General features: G+C 37.9%; 1 protein-coding gene across 2 annotated transcripts in view; it reads right to left on the bottom strand.

Annotated features, from left to right (window-relative positions):
- Positions 1–17946, bottom strand: part of LOC129732634 (odorant receptor coreceptor) — a 44579-nt gene that overhangs the window by 11006 nt on the left and 15627 nt on the right. Inside the window, exons 1-6 of one of the 2 annotated variants that reach the window (XM_055693659.1) lie at positions 12771–13353; positions 5786–6224; positions 5377–5537; positions 5091–5189; positions 4854–4971; positions 4355–4562 (exon numbers count right to left, since the gene is read on the bottom strand). In XM_055693659.1, coding sequence (XP_055549634.1) covers positions 4355–4562; positions 4854–4971; positions 5091–5189; positions 5377–5537; positions 5786–6224 — 1025 coding nt within the window. In that variant the 5' untranslated portion in view covers positions 12771–13353. Of the gene's footprint in view, positions 1–4354; positions 4563–4853; positions 4972–5090; positions 5190–5376; positions 5538–5785; positions 6225–12770; positions 13354–17946 lie in introns of those variants that run through there. The other variant, XM_055693658.1, reaches the window with a different exon arrangement.

Genomic DNA, 17946 nt, shown 5'->3' on the forward strand with positions numbered 1-17946 from the left:
TCTGTCGGATCGAGAAGATCTGGTCCATGGTGGCACGGGCTCCCATTAAATCCGCTTGGTATTGGCCCACGAAACTTCTGGTTAAAGGTGATAGACGATGGAACAGGATCTGTGAGAGTATTTTGTAGGCGGCATTGATTAGCGAGATACCGCGATAGTTGCGGCACTCCAGCATGTCGCCCTTATTGTAGATGGGGCAAAAGACTCCCTCCATGCACTCATCTGGCAGTTTTCCTCCTTCCAAATCTTGGATATGGCCCATTGCAGCGCTCTAGCCAGCGCCTCTCCATCTTAGCCTGCAACTTTGTTGGTTTTCAGCTTCCCGATCTCACAAAGAACTTCATGAACATCGCGAGGGCTCGTACTGCTCCGCTTCTGTTCACAGTATCGCCATTCAGGTGTCCATCGAAGTACTCTTTCCAGCACATGGCTTTTGCGAGACTGGTTTACCTTCTCATGGAACTTTCGCGTATCACTGGCACGGTACAACTGCTCCAGCTCTTCATGTTCACGATCCTCTTGTTGGCGCTTTTTTCGTCTGAAAATCGTGGTCATGTCGTTCCGTGCCCGTTTATAATTGGCCTTGTTCTCACTTGTTGACCTGTCCAGGTATATCGCCCAGGTCCGGTTCGTCTCATTCACCACTGTCTCGCACTTCCCGTCATACCAGTCGTTTCTGCCACTCGGTGCTTCCACTCCTAGTGTCGTCTCCTCGATAGGCGATGCGCCAAGCCCTTCTGCCGTGGGTAGTACCGCTTCGAGCTGTTGCGCGTATTCCTCCGCAGTCCGGGGGTCCCGGAGCTCCTTGATGTTAAGCCGCGGAGTTCGGCGATGTCGCGCTTGGTATACGGTCGACATTCGTGAGCGCAACGTTACCGCAACTAGGTAGTGGTTCGAACCAATATCTGCATCACGATTGGTGCGTACGTTTTTAATGTCTGAGAAGAACCGGCCGTCGATGAGAACATGGTTAAATTGGTCAGGTAGTCTCCAGGCGGTTTTGTGGATGTCTTTCGAAGAAGAAGGAAGCTACGAAGTTGACGCATCGCTGGTCGTTATCGTTTGTCACGGTGTGCAGGCTGTGCGGGCTGATCACCGGTTTGTATATGTCTTTCCTACCGATCAGAGCGTTCTGAGAGTCTTGATGTCTCTACGCGAGCAGCTATCGTAGAGCTTCTCCAGCTGTGCGTAGAACGCTTCTTTCTCTACACCAGGTCTTGTACACTACATTAGGGATAGTGTAGTTGTAGAACCGGCCTATTATTCTCAACAAATTCAACCTGTCGCTGATCGCTTGCCACTTGATCGCACGACTCTATATCCTGCCCAGCACTATCAAGCCGGTATCCAGCGCATTGGTTGTGCCGCCGCTCTGGTAGTACTGTGCCCTGCGGCCACAAATCCTCCGTATCTTCTCTTCTTTCCGGCAAAGCTCCTGGAGCGCAACGATGTCGAAGTGGCGGGGTTCTAGCTGATCCAGCAGAATCCGGTCGCCACCCGGGGTGTTAAGCGATCTACAGTTCCATGTACCGAGCTTTCAATCGTTGTCCTTATTTCGTCGTCGCATTTCGTAATTCAGCCGTCCGCTCCGGATCAGACGCTGTTTGAGCCGCCCCTAGCATGGAGAACAGAGGCTCAGGCAAGCTGCTTTTCGAGGAGAACAGCTCTCCCTTTTCTGTCAGCATATGACAAAGTTCCCAACGGTTCACCGATCTTCCCTTGGTTGCTCGTATCTCAGTCGGTACAACGTGGTGGTAGGGATAGGAGGCATTCTGCATAGGACCAACCAAACCACACACACAAACACAAACCGAAAATTCTCTAGAAATACGCTAGATTTAAGGGCATACTTGGAGTTTGTTGACGTAGAGTTACGTCTTGAAGTAACATTCTGGGATCCAACAAGGCCAAATAACATCCAATATGGGATTGTAGGAACAGAAATGATATCCAGAGGCCGGAAATCGACCCCAGACGCCATTTTGAAGTTCAAGATGGTGCCATCCAGCTCAGTACTTTCGGAATCGTGATGATACGCAGAGATCTGAAATTGACCCCAGACACAACTTTGTAATCCATTGTTGCGCAACTTTCTGTTCCTGGAATACAGCCTAAAATGACCAAATAGTACTCAATATGGGTATCTCTGTAATCGGAATGATTAACAGAGGCCAGAAATTAACCTCAGATGCAAATTTGAATTCCAAGATGGTGAATTTTCTTCTGGTTGCTGGAAAATAGCCTAAAATAATCGAATACCACCTAATATGAGTTTCTCCAGAACCGGGATGTATTTCAAATGTCGTAACTCGACTCCATATTACAACTCTGAGGGGCCGTCACATTTTAGATAGTCTGTCGTAACTTCGCATTAGAGGGAGTTGAAAGAAAACTTTTACTGAAAGAGCTCTCATAGATCGCTCATCCTTCAACACCACGATTCAAAGTTTGATCGAAACTGAAGTTTGATGAAAAAATTCTAGTGAATTTCTAATCCTGAAGTTACAATTTTTTCATTCATCACTTGGTATTTGTCGATTTGTCGAAATAAAGCAAAAAATTGGAAGAATTATTAATAATAAGACGAACTTCTTTAGGTAATGCGAAAACATCGTTTGATTGAGAACTCCATTGTTTTTGAAACATAATGACTTTCCAAATGCTGCAGCTTTTGAGAATTTGAAAATAGAATTCTATATGGAATGTTTACTTTGCTCCATATGACAGAGAAGTTTTAAATGTTCACTCATGTGTCCAAGCTCTTGCAATGGCATGCAGAATGAAATTTCAAAGTCGTAAGTAGATGAGAGATTTGTCTCTGTGCATATACTGTGATACTATGCAATTCACTATGCTACATAAGACAATTGAATGAACCATCGAAATTGCAGATGTTTAATGCGGCATACAAAAATCGTTCTTAGTCACTCGCTTTTTGCGCATCTTTATTCTGCAGCTGCAACAAAAATTGAACAAGAACGGTGAAATAAATTCGAATAAATTAACATTCATTACTTATTATTTTTTTATGTAACTTTAACTTAAGCTTCCAAACAGGCGCTCATTGTGAAGTGTAGCCAAAAATTGTAGCCGTTGCCGTTACAGCAGCTGCATACAATCTAGGCGTAGTACCATTGGCGATAACGCACAGCCATTGAAGAGCTTTTCTCTCTATAATGGCATTTTAATTCGCGCTGATTCTCCTTCACTGATGAACAAGTTAATATGCCAATTTACACATTATTATTATAGCAATTTTGGAAATAAAAGAAGAATTATTTGAATTTTTGAACTATTTTCATTTTGCAAGGAATTTTTTTTCTCTTTTTTTACATAATTATTATGAAGGTATTTTTTTATTTAGAAAAAAATCGATAATTATTTTGTTCAATAAATAGCATAATATTATAGAAACATAATACATTACAATTATATTTAACAGTATCCAGTTTTTTACGCACCACAATAGTGGTCGCTATAGTGTGTGTTCGTAATATGTGAACCTCTATGCTTAGGTCGGTTTTGAGATTTCTACTGAATTGGCAACAAAAATGTTGCCAGATATATTTATTTTTTGATAAACTAAAAGAAGACTTCAAACTGACGTAAGCAGAGTTTTCAAAGGGGTGGGTAATTTATTGCGAACTTTGCATTATTGCGTCCGTATGTTCACTATAAACTCAAACGGAAATTTGCCAACAAAATTGGTGACAGTTTGTGTTAACCCCTAAAAACTCGAGACAAAACTTTTTTTTTTGAAAATGGTAAATAATATTCAAGGGAAGAGTTGCTTTAAGTTTGGTAAAGGTATCACCTCACTGCGCCCCTGCAGGCGCAAATATGTTTATGTGTTTTCTACTTTCACAAACAGATTGAGCAAATTTTCATAGGAATCAATTGTTTTATGTATAAAATCATGTCAGGTAGATGAAATATGGTGAATAAGGCAGAATTTCAAAGTTTCCAGATTATTTCAGTATAAAATCTTGAAACTACGTATTGTTAGTTTTTAGCCCTATCCATACACTTGCTGCTTCGGTAAAAATCTGTCAGAAAATATTTATAAAACAAAGTTTAGCCAAATATATTTTTTTATCTATTTTGTAGCAACAAGAGCAGCATTTGAAGAAACAATTTTGTTTTGACATTTACGGTAATTCTGCAGGCCAATGGACAGTAGATTTTTGATATATCCACCATTTTATACATTAATGCAGAAGATTACTTCTCTGTGTCGCGTTTTACTCCTCGAAAAATAAGGAAAACCATCAACCCTCAAGGGGACGGAAATATAAAAAAAAATTATACTAATCTCAACCAAAATGTTATGCGGTGAAATATTGTTTCCACTAACCTGACCACATGCTTGTGTCGTTCTACCCAGTACTTAATAGCGCTCCGGACCATCATTTCCTGCTTACGGGTAAGCCCATTGGGATTCCCATTCATGCCGTTATCGCCGAATGTTTGCAATGTCGAAGGGGCCCTAAATTGGGCACCCCAATCCGCTTTAGAGCTGTAGATACCGCTCAAGTCAAAGTCCTTAGTTTCCGGTTCCTTTTCTGGAAAGAATAAAGCAAGTCAAAGTTATTCTACCTGTTGTCGAATCCTGCAGGAATAGATTTGGCTTCTTTCTTATTATTGTCTTTAGCGAGGTGGTGCTAGAAAATGCAAATGCAAATGCAAATGCTGATGCAAATACTTGTTATTTAAAAATGCACGACTGGTTTGAATTATTTTTTTCCCTCGACAGTCACTTAATTCAGTTTGTTTTATTCCAGCTGAACTTCCATTCTGTTTCGCTAGGCCTATCGCGAAACCTATCTTATATTCCACCTTAACGTAGCACTCACCTTCGTTCAGAATCAGTTCCGACTTGGATCCGGCGGAAATGGCACGAAAGAGAGCAGCCGAGTTGGGCCGATAGGTGTCCAGCGAGGCCGAGAGTTCCATCAGCGGGCGCATTATACCCTGAAACGCGAATGAACCGGCAGCGGGATGGAGAATAATAAAGATTTAAATCATTTTTTTTCTCGCCTTTTGCTGTGGCGAAACAAAGTCTCACCGGGTGGCAGTCAAATAGCAATTACCTTCAGATGTTGCAGTTGTTCGCAGGCAAAGAGCAACCAGGAGCAGAACAGAACATCGGCCAGGTTGGCCTGGCACATCGAGAACAGTAGAAAATATGCCTGCCAGAAAGTGTCGTTATTAAATCGTGAAATAGTTGAAATGAAAACATGAGAGTGGGAGAGTAATTAAACATATGAAAAAGAGAAAAATACATATGCAGATTCAGTAGATGGAAAACTGATAGAGAAGGAGTGATAAACCCACACATCACACTAATTATTCAAATGTAATACTACAAAAACTTGCCTGGTAGACAAAAGAAAATACGTACGCCACTCCGCCCATTGCATTCCACGGGTACCAGGCTTTGATGGGTAGGCGAGGGATTTCCACTGTGTACGTTTCGTTAGTTTCCTTGTCGAGGACATTTTTCACACTGTCACCAAAGAACGTAATTGTGATCCAAGCTGCGCGTATAATTAATTTGATGCCAGCGCCAATGGTGTTAGCGGAAAGAGAAGTGTAATTAATTTAACCCACGTACGTAAGAATCTTCAGTCACTTTTTTTTAGCCTGCTTGTAATCTACATAGAGTAAGTACCCAACATTAAAAATCATAATCGTATTTCATATTTCAAGGAAAAGGTGCCTAATTTGAGTTCACAACCAGAGCCAAATTATTGTAATTCGTTTGATTAGCAACTTTAGCACTCACCTACGACAGAGAGAATGGTCGTCACCATCACCATAACAAGCAACTTCCTCATTTTGGCCAACGCAATCGAATGATACCGGGCGTCCGATTCGGCAAACAGCGGATGGGCGTTCGGCTGATTCCACGCTCCCAGCGTTCGATAGAAGCTTTCCGAATTGACCGCAAAGTAGATAAACTTTGTCACAGAGTGAGTAAAGAACAAAGTCGTGATCGTATTGGCCGTCAGTTCGTTTACGTCATCCGTATTGAGCACCAGATTGCCAACGATGGCGAAGAATTGCAGCAGAATCATTACCAAATTCCACCAGGAGAACAGCTTCCGTATCAATATCGGACCGGTAACGTAGCGGAACAGAAAGTGACCGAAGCCCTGCATCAACCGTATGTTGGGCATCAGGTCCGCGATCAGGCCCGTATACTTGGTCGGTTGTACATTCATCTGTGGTGAAGTGAAAAGGAATTATGTATGTTATTTATTTATTTACTAGTTGGCCCGTAGTGGCTAGCCACTTTCAAATGCATTTCGGGCTGTTTAAAGTAGGTATTTAATCTTAAATGAAAAATTATTTTTTGAAATATCGAATTGAAGATCAAGATGTAACTATGACAATATCGACAATTCGATGGAAATAGCTAACGCTAGTTTAAAACTTCATTAATTATCTGAACTGCGATAAATCCTCCGTTCAGAGGATCACGAAAACGCTTGGATTGATTGCTTACGTGGAAACGAATTCACATTTCGCTTCTTATACGGATCTATTTCACAGCATTATCTCCATTATATGAAGAATTTTCTTCCAATGTTTGACTATTTTCGAAAAATTGTCTTCTAACGATTCAATTTTTTTTTTCAATTTCATAACTTGAATATTAGTTGATTTTGTCAATTGTTCGATGTTATATTTCAACTAAACTTACAAAATATTTAAAAATAAATGTGATAAATAAATAATACCGGAATGCTCAAGAAAATATTCATACGCGCAAAAGTTTATCTCTGCAATTTGTCAATAGTCATAGCAAAGCTTTCAATAACTGACCTCTGCCCTCTTTCAATCATTGATGGGTAGTTCGAATCACTCCTAATACTTTGATATAACACACATATTCACACATGATAAATTATGGGCATGAAACTTCTTTCTTCTGCGTTCCATAGCAGAAACCTTTTCTAGAGTTGCGTAACAACATAACAATCCTCTTCCTATCACGACCACCTTTGACTGTCGGTAGTCTATAATATCTAAAATCAAAATAGATTTTACATAATGTTTAAAAATAATGACCAATAGCTTAACCCAATCCCGGCGGAGAGAAATCTGTTTTTACCTCAAAAAGTGAACTTCGAACTCTTATTACTCATCAACTATGTACGCAGTTGAGAAAAACTGCATAAATAAATTGGATTGCATTGGATTAAAGATCATTCTTTTCTCTAACTATTAACAGTTTCATCGTAAAAGTTTTCAAGTATAATAGATGAACTTTAATCAAGTTTGAATGTCACCCGCCGGGAATGCGTTAATCTTATACTGTAGATTTTTTAATAACTGCTAAAATATTCACGTATCGGCAAAAGAAATATCGCTTTCTCCGTACAGTATAAACATCGTAGTATACTTAAAGTATTAATTTGGGGTATTATATGTGCACCGTGTCTTGTATTAAGAGGTTAAATGTTTTTTATATTTTTCAAAATATCAAAAAAAAATTTTGCTCTATCTTAAAGTACAACATCTTGAGAACATTTTTGCAAATTTTCATCGAGGTTTAATCAATAGAAAGAAAGTTGGATAGATTTTAGATGCGGCTGGTCACGGCACCATAAGCTAAACTTGAAACTCGATATAGTGTTTTGCATAAAATGGGTTTTCCGAGATACAACCGGTGTTCTTCAATTTTTTCCGTTATTAACGTCGTAATTCGTCGTAACTGATATTTTGATAAACAAATAACGTTTTGTTACCTAATAATTGTGCTTCTGGTCTTTAGAAGGGGTTTTCGGCGATTCTGAGCTTAATTTGGGATCAAGTGATTTTGAGCTAAATTTAGGATCATTTTCTTTTCTGGCCTTTAGAAGTGGTTTTCCGGCCATTCTGAGCGTAATTTGGGATCATTTTCTTTTTTGGCCTTTTCGGACCTTTAGAAGGGATTTTCGGTCATTCTGAGCTTAATTTGTGATCATTTTCTTTTTTGGCCTCTACTGATCTTTTGATGGGGTTTTCGGCGATTCTGAGCTTATTCCAGGATCATTTTCTTTTTTGGCCTTTTCTGGCCTTTAGAAAGGGTTTTCGGTCATTCTGAGCTTAATTTGGGATCATTTACTTATTAGTCACTACTCGTTTTTAGACGAGGTTTTCGGTGATTCTGAGCTTAATTTAGGATCATTCTCTTCTCTGGCCACTTCTGGCCTTAAGAAGGGGTTCCGGCAATTTTGAGCTTAATTTGGGATCATTTGTTTTTTTTTTTTTTTGTGTTTACTGGTTTTTAAAAGAAGTTTTTTGGCCATTATTAGCTTAATTTGAGAATATTTTCTTTTTTTGGTCTTTTCGGACTTTTAGAAGGGTTTTTGGGGATTCTGAGCGTAATTTGGAATCTTTTTTTTCCCTTTTCTGGTCTTTTCGGCGATTCTGAGGTTAATTTGGGATAATTTTCTCTTTTGGCGTTTTCTGGCCTGTGGAAGGGGGTCACCGTCCCCCGTCGTTTGATGGTGGTGTTCTAATACCGCAATCCTTAGTTATCGATATAACTCCGCGAATCATAGTTACCATAGTTACCATAAATTTGTTATGATGGTGTTATTGTACAATATTGTTGCTAAATGGGAAAAACGCCGGAAATTGGCAAAAATTATACTGAAGCAACTGTTATTGAGTGTTTTTAAGCTATAAAAAGTGGTGTTTCGACTAGAGAAGCTTGCAGGCGCTCCAATGTTCCACGATCCACCGTAATGTTCCGTGCAAGCAGGAAAACCACGAAGAGCTAAACCAACTGTATTGACTGCCGCGGAAGAGGATTCAATTGTTGGCTGAATACTTCGGATGGCACATAAAGGATTCCCTATTACAAAAGAACGGCTGCAGTCTACAGTTGATCCAGATCCAGAACTCTCAGTGCGTAAATCAGAGTTAGTTTCATTCAGCTACGGTTGAAGAGATGTAGGTATTGTTTAGACCTGGCCCAAATTAGAAAATTGTTGTGGTCCAAATAAGGAAACGGTGGCCCATTAAAGGAAACTGAAACGATGATTTATTTCTTAATTTATAAGAAAATAGAGGTATAATCTTGTTGTTTTTCATGCAGGAAAGATGATAAACATGTTACTTCTTGTTTATACATAATGAAATACTTAATTCAGTTTAGATATCTGCACTTTTACTTGCAAAATTTGCAGCTACGCTACTAAGTGGGTCATTGAAGGCAGTTACACCCTATCTCAAAGATTCTCGCCATACTGTTGAATGCAAGTGAACTTGGATACAATAAATACTATCGTGCTTAAATCATTCGGTCTCCTTCAATGGTATTTAGAACTCTTAGAAGCGAAAAATACATGCGCAAGAATGAGCTGTCGTGTGCAACACAAGACAGTTTCTTTGCCTTGTTTAAGTTGTAGCTGTATGTGAGCTCATATGAACAGCTCATGCATGAGTCTGTTAGAGTGAAAAGAGAGAAAAGTCGTCAGTATAATGTCGCTCTCCAGTCATTCTCCTAAGCTTGTGTATGCCTTCTGTCTCCGTCAGCGCTCATTGACATTTTCAATTGAGAATCGTCATTTGAGAGTGATGGTGATAATCTCCGCTTTCGAATGAAAAGCGTTTGTATCAATTTCAAGCCCTTCAGTTGTCAGAATCACAGCAAGAGCTTTCGACTGGGTGTTATGTTACTCACGAAGTGCTCGAAAATGATTCAAAAGCTTTTCAATTCAAAGTGATGGCTCAAAGCGTCACTATAACCTGATAATTGTCAATTGAAAATGACTTTGTCAGGCTCTGATTAAAAGCAGTGAAAAAATGAGAAAACCGCCTTGGTTAGTTCATATTAATGGGGTCCGGGCACAAAGCTGTTAAACGGTTTCAAGAAAAGATGAATTTTGAGCAATTCTTCTTCTTTTTATTGCTTTATTTCTCTTGAATCTGTCATTGAACCCCTTACAACCAGCATGTCATTTTTAATAGGAATGATACACGCAGAGAAAATAACTATTGAGTTCCATAAGAACCCCTTATGATTTTGCGCCACAAGGATTCCTTATAGAAGTCATAAGTTTGTCTTATGAAATGGAGGGGAAATTTTATTCTCGACTACTAACAATTTTCATAAGTCAAACTTATAAAATTTATTGGTCGTATGTATGCATGTTATAAGAACAGACATATCAAAATCATAGCTTTTCAATATGAACTCCATGAAGAGATTGATATGAATATCATTAGTTGATTGTTATAAAGCTCATAATTGCTGCCATGAAATTTATAATACCAGGGTATGTTAACATGTTTTGTTAAAAAAAAAAACTTTTTAACTCTAGATCTTATTTATTCTTTACCCACAAATATCGCAAATATATAATATATAGGTTTTGAAATTCGGGAAACATGTTCGCCTTTGATTCCTTTTGTCGAATGTCGCCAGCGTTGTCCTCTATGATCACAAGATTTAATAGTCGCTAGAATAAATATAGATGATATGATGTAATGGAAGAAAATGTAGAGAGGTACTTACAGTTTTTTTCTCCAATTTTCAACAACTGACACCAGCTGTGCATATTTCAGCTTAGCTTTATCCAATATCTTAAAACACTTATCTGACGGTGCACTAGCAATAAAAACAAAAATTCTGGTCTGCCATTTTGCAGATTCAATAAGATATGACTATGGAATTTTCAGAATGTTGACGTTAATGAAAATCATAAGTTACGCGTATGGGATGCATATATCGTTTATATGAAAATTCCAAAATATACTTATGAAATTTATAAGCTTGATATGTAATGCATAAGTGTCTAATGAAATCAAAATTATGCATGTTCATAAGTTGTAACATATGAAATTCTCAAGTGTTTTTCTCTCAGTGTAGAGCTTTCGTTTGAAATAGAAAAAAAATTGGCCGCCATCTTGGATATCGCCGCCATCTTGGATTTTATCAGAAAAATGTGTTTTTGAGCAAGTTTTTTTTTCATTTATTTATTTATTTTATTTCATTATTCTTTTCGGGAAGGGGAAAAGCCACAGTTACCATAGGCATAAAAACCCCTCATATAAATGCAATACAATATATCCTTAAACTAATTCACAATTAAGTTATTTTTATACATATTCAGAGTTTCCCTATTTATGCGGTTGTGTTTAAAGATGATAAACCCATGGCAGTCAAAATTGACTGATCTTTGAGTCTGCCAATCATAATCATTTTGCATTCAAGAGAAATGGAATGGAGCATGTTTTCAATATGTATATTCCATTTGAGATTTTGCTGAATTGTTAATCCTAAATATACAATGGAATCAACTTTTTCTATTTGATCATTTCCAAATTTTAATTGATGGTTTATATAGCTGAATCGATCGGTACTTGACAAAATCATGTATTTGGCCTAAGAGGCATTGACAGTTAATCCATTATGTATGCGTTGTATGTATGCGTATGCGCTAAACTGTTAAAAGCTAGAGTTCGAAAAGTGATCTGAATGGTAAGGTAAACTCAAAGCTCACCTAATTTTTTGAAAGTATCTTATAGCGTTTTTTCTCAACTTTCCAATGGTTGTGTCAAATTTAAAATAGGTGGTTGCGAACTTGCTCAGAAACACATTTTTCTGATAAAATCTAAGATGGCGGCCAATTTTTTTCTACTTCAAATAAAAGCTCTATCATTCTTCTTTAAAATGACGTGCTGGTTGTACGGGGTTCAATGCCAAATTCAAAAGAAAAAAAAAGCAATAGAGGATGAAGAATTGCTCAAAATTCAACTTTTCCTTAAACCGTTTGACAGCTTTGTGCCCGAAGCGTCCATCAATATGAACTCATTTTTTCATTACTCATTTTCTCATTTTTTCACTACTTTCAATTATTCAAACACAAAAATACGCTTTCTGAAAGACCTCATTTCACCAGTGGGACGGTTTCAGCGAGAATCGCTCATTTTCTTTTCTGTCTTTTTCTGGCCTTTAGAAGGGGTTTTCGGCCATTCTGAGCTTAATTTGGGATCATTTACTGTTTTTAGCCTTTTTTGGTGTTTAGAATGGGTTTTCGGCGATTTTGAGCTTAATTTGGGATCAATCTCTTTTCTGGCCTTTAGAAGGGGTTTTTGGCAATTCTGAGCTTAATTTGGGACCATTCTCCTTTTTGAGACCTTTTCTAGCCTTCATAATGGGTTTTCGGCTATCTTAAGCTTAAATTGGGATCATTCCCTTTTTTGGTTCTTCTTAGCTTTCAGAAGGGGGTTTTGGCCTACTGAGCCTAATTTGGGATCATATGCTTTTTTCGGCTTTTCTGGCCTTCGAAAGGGGTTTTCGGCGATTCTGGGTTTAATTTGGGCTCATTTTCTTTTTTGGCCTTTAGAACCGGTTTTTGGCCATTCTAAGCTTAATTTCAGATCATTTTTGTTTTGGCCTTTTCTAGCCTTTAAAAGGGGTTTTCAGGCCTTTAGAAGAGGTTTTTGGCCATTCTGAGCTTAATTTGGGATCATTTTCTTTTTTGACCTTCCTCAAATTCTTTAAATCACTTAAAGCGCTAATGCTAATAAAATTTAAAAAAAATCAGAACCATCTAGGTTTTTATAGATCAAGTGGTATACTGGTTTACATAAAACTTAACCCAGGAAACATTTCAGGTTTTCAAGCGTATTACAAGTATAACATAAGTTTTAGGAGAATCTCCAAGAGAATCATGAAACATAAATTGTTACTTGGAAAGATGGGCGTACTATGAAGACATGTTGAGCCGGAATTTCTTGAAAGTGATGTTAATCAAAAAAACACTAACCGTGCCGAATTTCTCCTAATCCTCTACTGCCGCACGTATGATTGTTATCCGTGAAGAAATATGCAAGATTCGTCTAGTTGCCGGTTTTTGTAGTTTCAGTCGTATGCAATTTTATTACCCTTTTAAGACGGATGAGTAAATTTCATTGAATGCGTTATTCTTTCACTTTAGCTTTAGTGTTTCCACTCGGTACGCTTACAATCACATTTACACAGTTTTACAGCACTTTGAGTATCACTGTTTTTCCGGGTTTTATCCTTTATGCATGTCTAGTTTCTTCTTGCTTGTTTTCGATTTAAATAGATTCGATAAAAAATTTCAATATGTTTTCGTGTTCATCGAACATGAAAGTTGAATCACTTTATTCCATTTTTTCTGTTTTTTTGTTTTGGATACCGTCATTTGTTTGGGATATTGTCACTTATTTTGTATTGCCGAATATATACATTATTTGTTCCTTTGCAAAAAAGAAATCCAATTTTTGTGACAATTCAATTCCGACACACGATTAATTCGAATTTCGCTTAGCACGGTAATACACGTCTTTCGAGAAGAACAATTCCCAGTCAATTGATTATTAGTTCCGAGGCAATACCCTGACCCATTACAACGCTCGAGTGTGAGGACACTTGTCCTTGAAGTACGTACGTGTCATCACGGAATACGTTATCGTGTTTTAAAAACCATCGCTCACCTATGGCCCATTCGAAGAGGCCTTGTCATAAACCAACAATTTCAAAACACTGACCGGGAAACAGCTGCCAGCCGGCGGAGGAAACGGGCCAAATTTTCCCACCAGCTCATCTGCCATAAATCTTTAATACCGTTTCTCATTTCCATCCACCGAACGTCGGTTGCTTCGCGTTGCTTACCACTCCCAAGACATAGCACGCGCGGCAATGTAAATTTCCCACCGTACTTTTTGTTCCTTTCCCACTTTCGTAGCTGTTTTTCCTTTCAATAATGTATGATACAAAGCCTTTGCTCTGTTTGGATATATTTTTCATTTTAGCGTAAACCGATTTGTATTATTAAATTTGTTGGAATAACTGATTCGATAAGTTTGGGAAGGAGAAAATTTTGTTTGTCTGGTCTTGCGAAGGCGACGAAAAATAAACGTAAACTTTATCAAGGACACAATCTTCAGGTGATTTCTCCCTTTTCAAGAAAATAGAATTCTTTTTTCTTGAATAAGAACTATCGTGGAGGGTGTGTTTAGATAGAAACTACACTAATATTGATAAAAAGTTTGTACAGATACGTCAGATATTGTCGTAATATTTTTTATGAAGAGCATGATTATGTTTGTGTACAAATTTTCATGTCGTGTGAGCTTTTTAAAAAACGCATTTGTGGATAAAACTATTTATAAAACAGCCTTTGTCTATTGCCAGTATAGTCTATGAAAGATTTCAAAATGATGTATACACTTTGTCTTGGCTTTCCGAGGTTATGCTCCATAGTCCCTTTGACATATATTTTCTATAATTTAAAGACCTGGCAAGGGCTACACCAGTGCAGATGTATAACATTCCAGACCGAAAATAAACTTTTCAGAACTTCGTTCATTCTTTACCTCACAAGGCGATACGCCTCACGTACGTAGCTTCAACTCTTGAAATAAAAAAGCAGACACCGGCACAAATCGCTGAATCGGTTGATGTACGGCAGTTAGGATTAGAAAAAGTTGCTGGGTTTTCATGCTCGAATTGTCAGGAAAGTTTTTGCCTTTCATTCTTTTCGTTTTTGTTTCCTGCACTTGACAGGATTTTGCGGTCGATAATTTATGACACTCGAACGTGAAATTGTTTGCCCAACTTTGGGCATGCCTGATCTAAATTGACTCTAGGACTTTATCCGCGTGCAGTTGACAATGGGAGTAAATTGAAATTATCCTGAATTCCGTTTGTTAATATAAGGTTTTTAGCAAAAATGTTGTTTTAAATTAGTTCAACTATTAAACCAAATTTGTTCAATTTAGGGTAAATTATTTCATATCTTTGTCGTGTCTTCGTCTTGTCTTTGTCTTGGCTTCGTCTTGTCTTTGTCTTGTCTTTGTCTTGTCTTTGTCTTGTCTTTGTCTTGTCTTTGTCTTGTCTTTGTCTTGTCTTTGTCTTGTCTTTGTCTTGTCTTTGTCTTGTCTTTGTCTTGTCTTTGTCTTGTCTTTGTCTTGTCTTTGTCTTGTCTTTGTCTTGTCTTTGTCTTGTCTTTGTCTTGTCTTGTCTTTGTCTTGTCTTTGTCTTGTCTTTGTCTTGTCTTTGTCTTGTCTTTGTCTTGTCTTTGTCTTGTCTTTGTCTTGTCTTTGTCTTGTCTTTGTCTTGTCTTTGTCTTGTCTTTGTCTTGTCTTTGTCTTGTCTTTGTCTTGTCTTTGTCTTGTCTTTGTCTTGTCTTTGTCTTGTCTTTGTCTTGTCTTTGTCTTGTATTTGTCTTGTCTTTGTCTTGTCTTTGTCTTGTCTTTGTCTTGTCTTTGTCTTGTCTTTGTCTTGTCTTTGTCTTGTCTTTGTCTTGTCTTTGTCTTGTCTTTGTCTTGTCTTTGTCTTGTCTTTGTCTTGTCTTTGTCTTGTCTTTGTCTTGTCTTTGTCTTGTCTTTGTCTTGTCTTTGTCTTGTCTTTGTCTTGTCTTTGTCTTGTCTTTGTCTTGTCTTTGTCTTGTCTTTGTCTTGTCTTTGTCTTGTCTTTGTCTTGTCTTTGTCTTGTCTTTGTCTTGTCTTTGTCTTGTCTATGTCTTGTCTTTGTCTTGTCTTTGTCTTGTCTTTGTCTTGTCTTTGTCTTGTCTTTGTCTTGTCTTTGTCTTGTCTTTGTCTTGTCTTTGTCTTGTCTTTGTCTTGTCTTTGTCTTGTCTTTGTCTTGTCTTTGTCTTGTCTTTGTCTTGTCTTTGTCTTGTCTTTGTCTTGTCTTTGTCTTGTCTTTGTCTTGTCTTTGTCTTGTCTTTGTCTTGTCTTTGTTTTGTCTTCGTCTTGCTTTGTCTTGTCTTTGTCTTGTCTTTGTCTAGTCAATATTTTATCTTGATTTTATTTTTAAGATACATTTAAAAGTATTAATTAACTAATGCTATACACACTTATTTCACAGAGACCAAATTCATAAGGAGAAGGCGTGCGTGCGGTAAGGAGGAGAATGGTAATTTGTGTGAATCTGTTCCTATTTGACATGAAAGACATATCGGAATCAATTATCATTGATATTATTTTCAGGTTATAAGATAAACTTCATGTTAATATACTTTTCTCCTAAATTTTAATAATAAAACTGTCCAAAATAGCTCACTTAAAGACACTGCAATGAAACGACTGATAACCATTACCCACATGGATCATAGATCTGTCAACAGGTTCAGCTTTATGCCATGGAAGGATGAAAAATCACAAAAAGCCACTTCATCCGTTTCACCGACGGATTTTTTTCCTTCCTGCCGGCTACATAATTAGCAAACGGACTGGAACTGAGCCATGAATGTCGGGGCCTTCAGCTTCTGCCCGTTTCCAATGCGAACCGTTGCTCTTTATCTATTTTATTCATGAGAATCTATTTCCGTGTATGAAGAAACGTGAAATGAAAAACGGAGAAATCAAAAGCATCCATTCGGACTTCACTCGCATCCCTCGTTCTGTAGTCATTTTTTTTTTTGACCAGTTTATATGCTGGTGAAATATTTCTATTTTACGGTCACCGGTAGAATCAAAGCATGGAGGCATATTATTCAGTTTGTGTGCACGCGTATATCAAAGAGCGAACCCGCCTCGTACGGTCCGTTCGGAATTTAGTGAGCCGTTTTCCCGATGAGAACCAATTCCTAGTATCAAAGAGCTAATGCCCCGTCGATGGCGATGACTGGTCTTGCCTTGGTCAAACCGATACACTCACTGATATAGTCCAATGCTTCGTCCAGGCAGCCAGACACAGGATTACGTGATCCGAACCAAAGCCGACGCAATCAGTCATAGCGCAGGTTCTCAGCTGTTTTCCCGCACATTTTGTTTGTACACAAAACTGACAACGGGCCTTTTTCGGAAAGCGGGTGAGTTTCTAACTTCGGTAAAAACGACATCCGGTATACTCACGCGAACTCGCATTTTCTAGCGGCAGGACCCAACGTTCGTTTGAGCTGTTTGTTAGAGAGAGGGCTGCCAGCTCCGTACATTTCAGGTTTTAAAAGCGTATAGAGAGTGAAATAAGTTTAGCTGTAAAAATGAACTGAATCTGTGATTACAGAACTATGCTAGGGAATTTGGCAGTAAATCTTACCAAACTTCACATCAGACCTTTGAAGTTCATTTTATTTATTGTGTCAATTATATTGCTTTGTGAATTTGTTATGCTTTGTCAAATTGTTTACGTTAATTTGATTTATTTTGTTCTGGAAAGTTAAGCGTATCATATTCGAATTGATCATCAATTTTAGTTGATTTTTTTCTGTTCAGGATTTTTTTAAATTAAGAAATCCTAAATGTATGACTGAATTATTCAGACAATTTTTGAAGAGGACGTTTCGCCCCATCTGTATCACTATACCTTAAATAGCTGTCAGTGCTATTAAAACTACCTAAAAAGCACCATTCATGCGAGATCAGCTACTTGCTGCAATCGAAGTTCAGAACTGCTAAAAGCGTTTCTTTTATTTTGTGCCTTTGGTTACGTTCATATTAACGGACGCTAGTTCCACTACGCAATTGGTTACATACAATATCTCACCACTTTCATTAATTTATCATGGTTTTCAAAAAATATCGATAAAAGCTTTGTACGTAAAAATCTGATGATCCTAGCTTAAAGCCACATTATAAACACTTGCGCTACCACCATCAGTAGCGGTTCACCCTGCCAGTCCCCTCTTTAGACGTAGAATTAGTTTTTTCGGCAACATTCTGAGAGAATTGTAAAATTGTCCATCAATCGATTAAAAAATTAGCTATGCATCCACTAAAATGCGGAAAATTAAGATTTTTATGCTCACTTTTAAACTATTGAAAAAAAATTCAATACTTTGAACGAAGCTTCGACTAATCAGAGCCGAAAACAAAAACAAATTCCATCCATACTTATTTACCTGTCAGCTTTATGCCGAAGGGCACTTGCTGTCCAAAAAATCGTCTTCAATTCGGTCCATGAGCGCCATGTTGTCTGCGGAGGCCCGCAAGTTGTCTTCCACTTGATCGAATCACCTTGCTCACTGCGCG

The sequence above is a fragment of the Wyeomyia smithii genome, chromosome 3, assembly GCF_029784165.1.
Source record: "Wyeomyia smithii strain HCP4-BCI-WySm-NY-G18 chromosome 3, ASM2978416v1, whole genome shotgun sequence".
NCBI lineage: Eukaryota > Metazoa > Arthropoda > Insecta > Diptera > Culicidae > Wyeomyia > Wyeomyia smithii.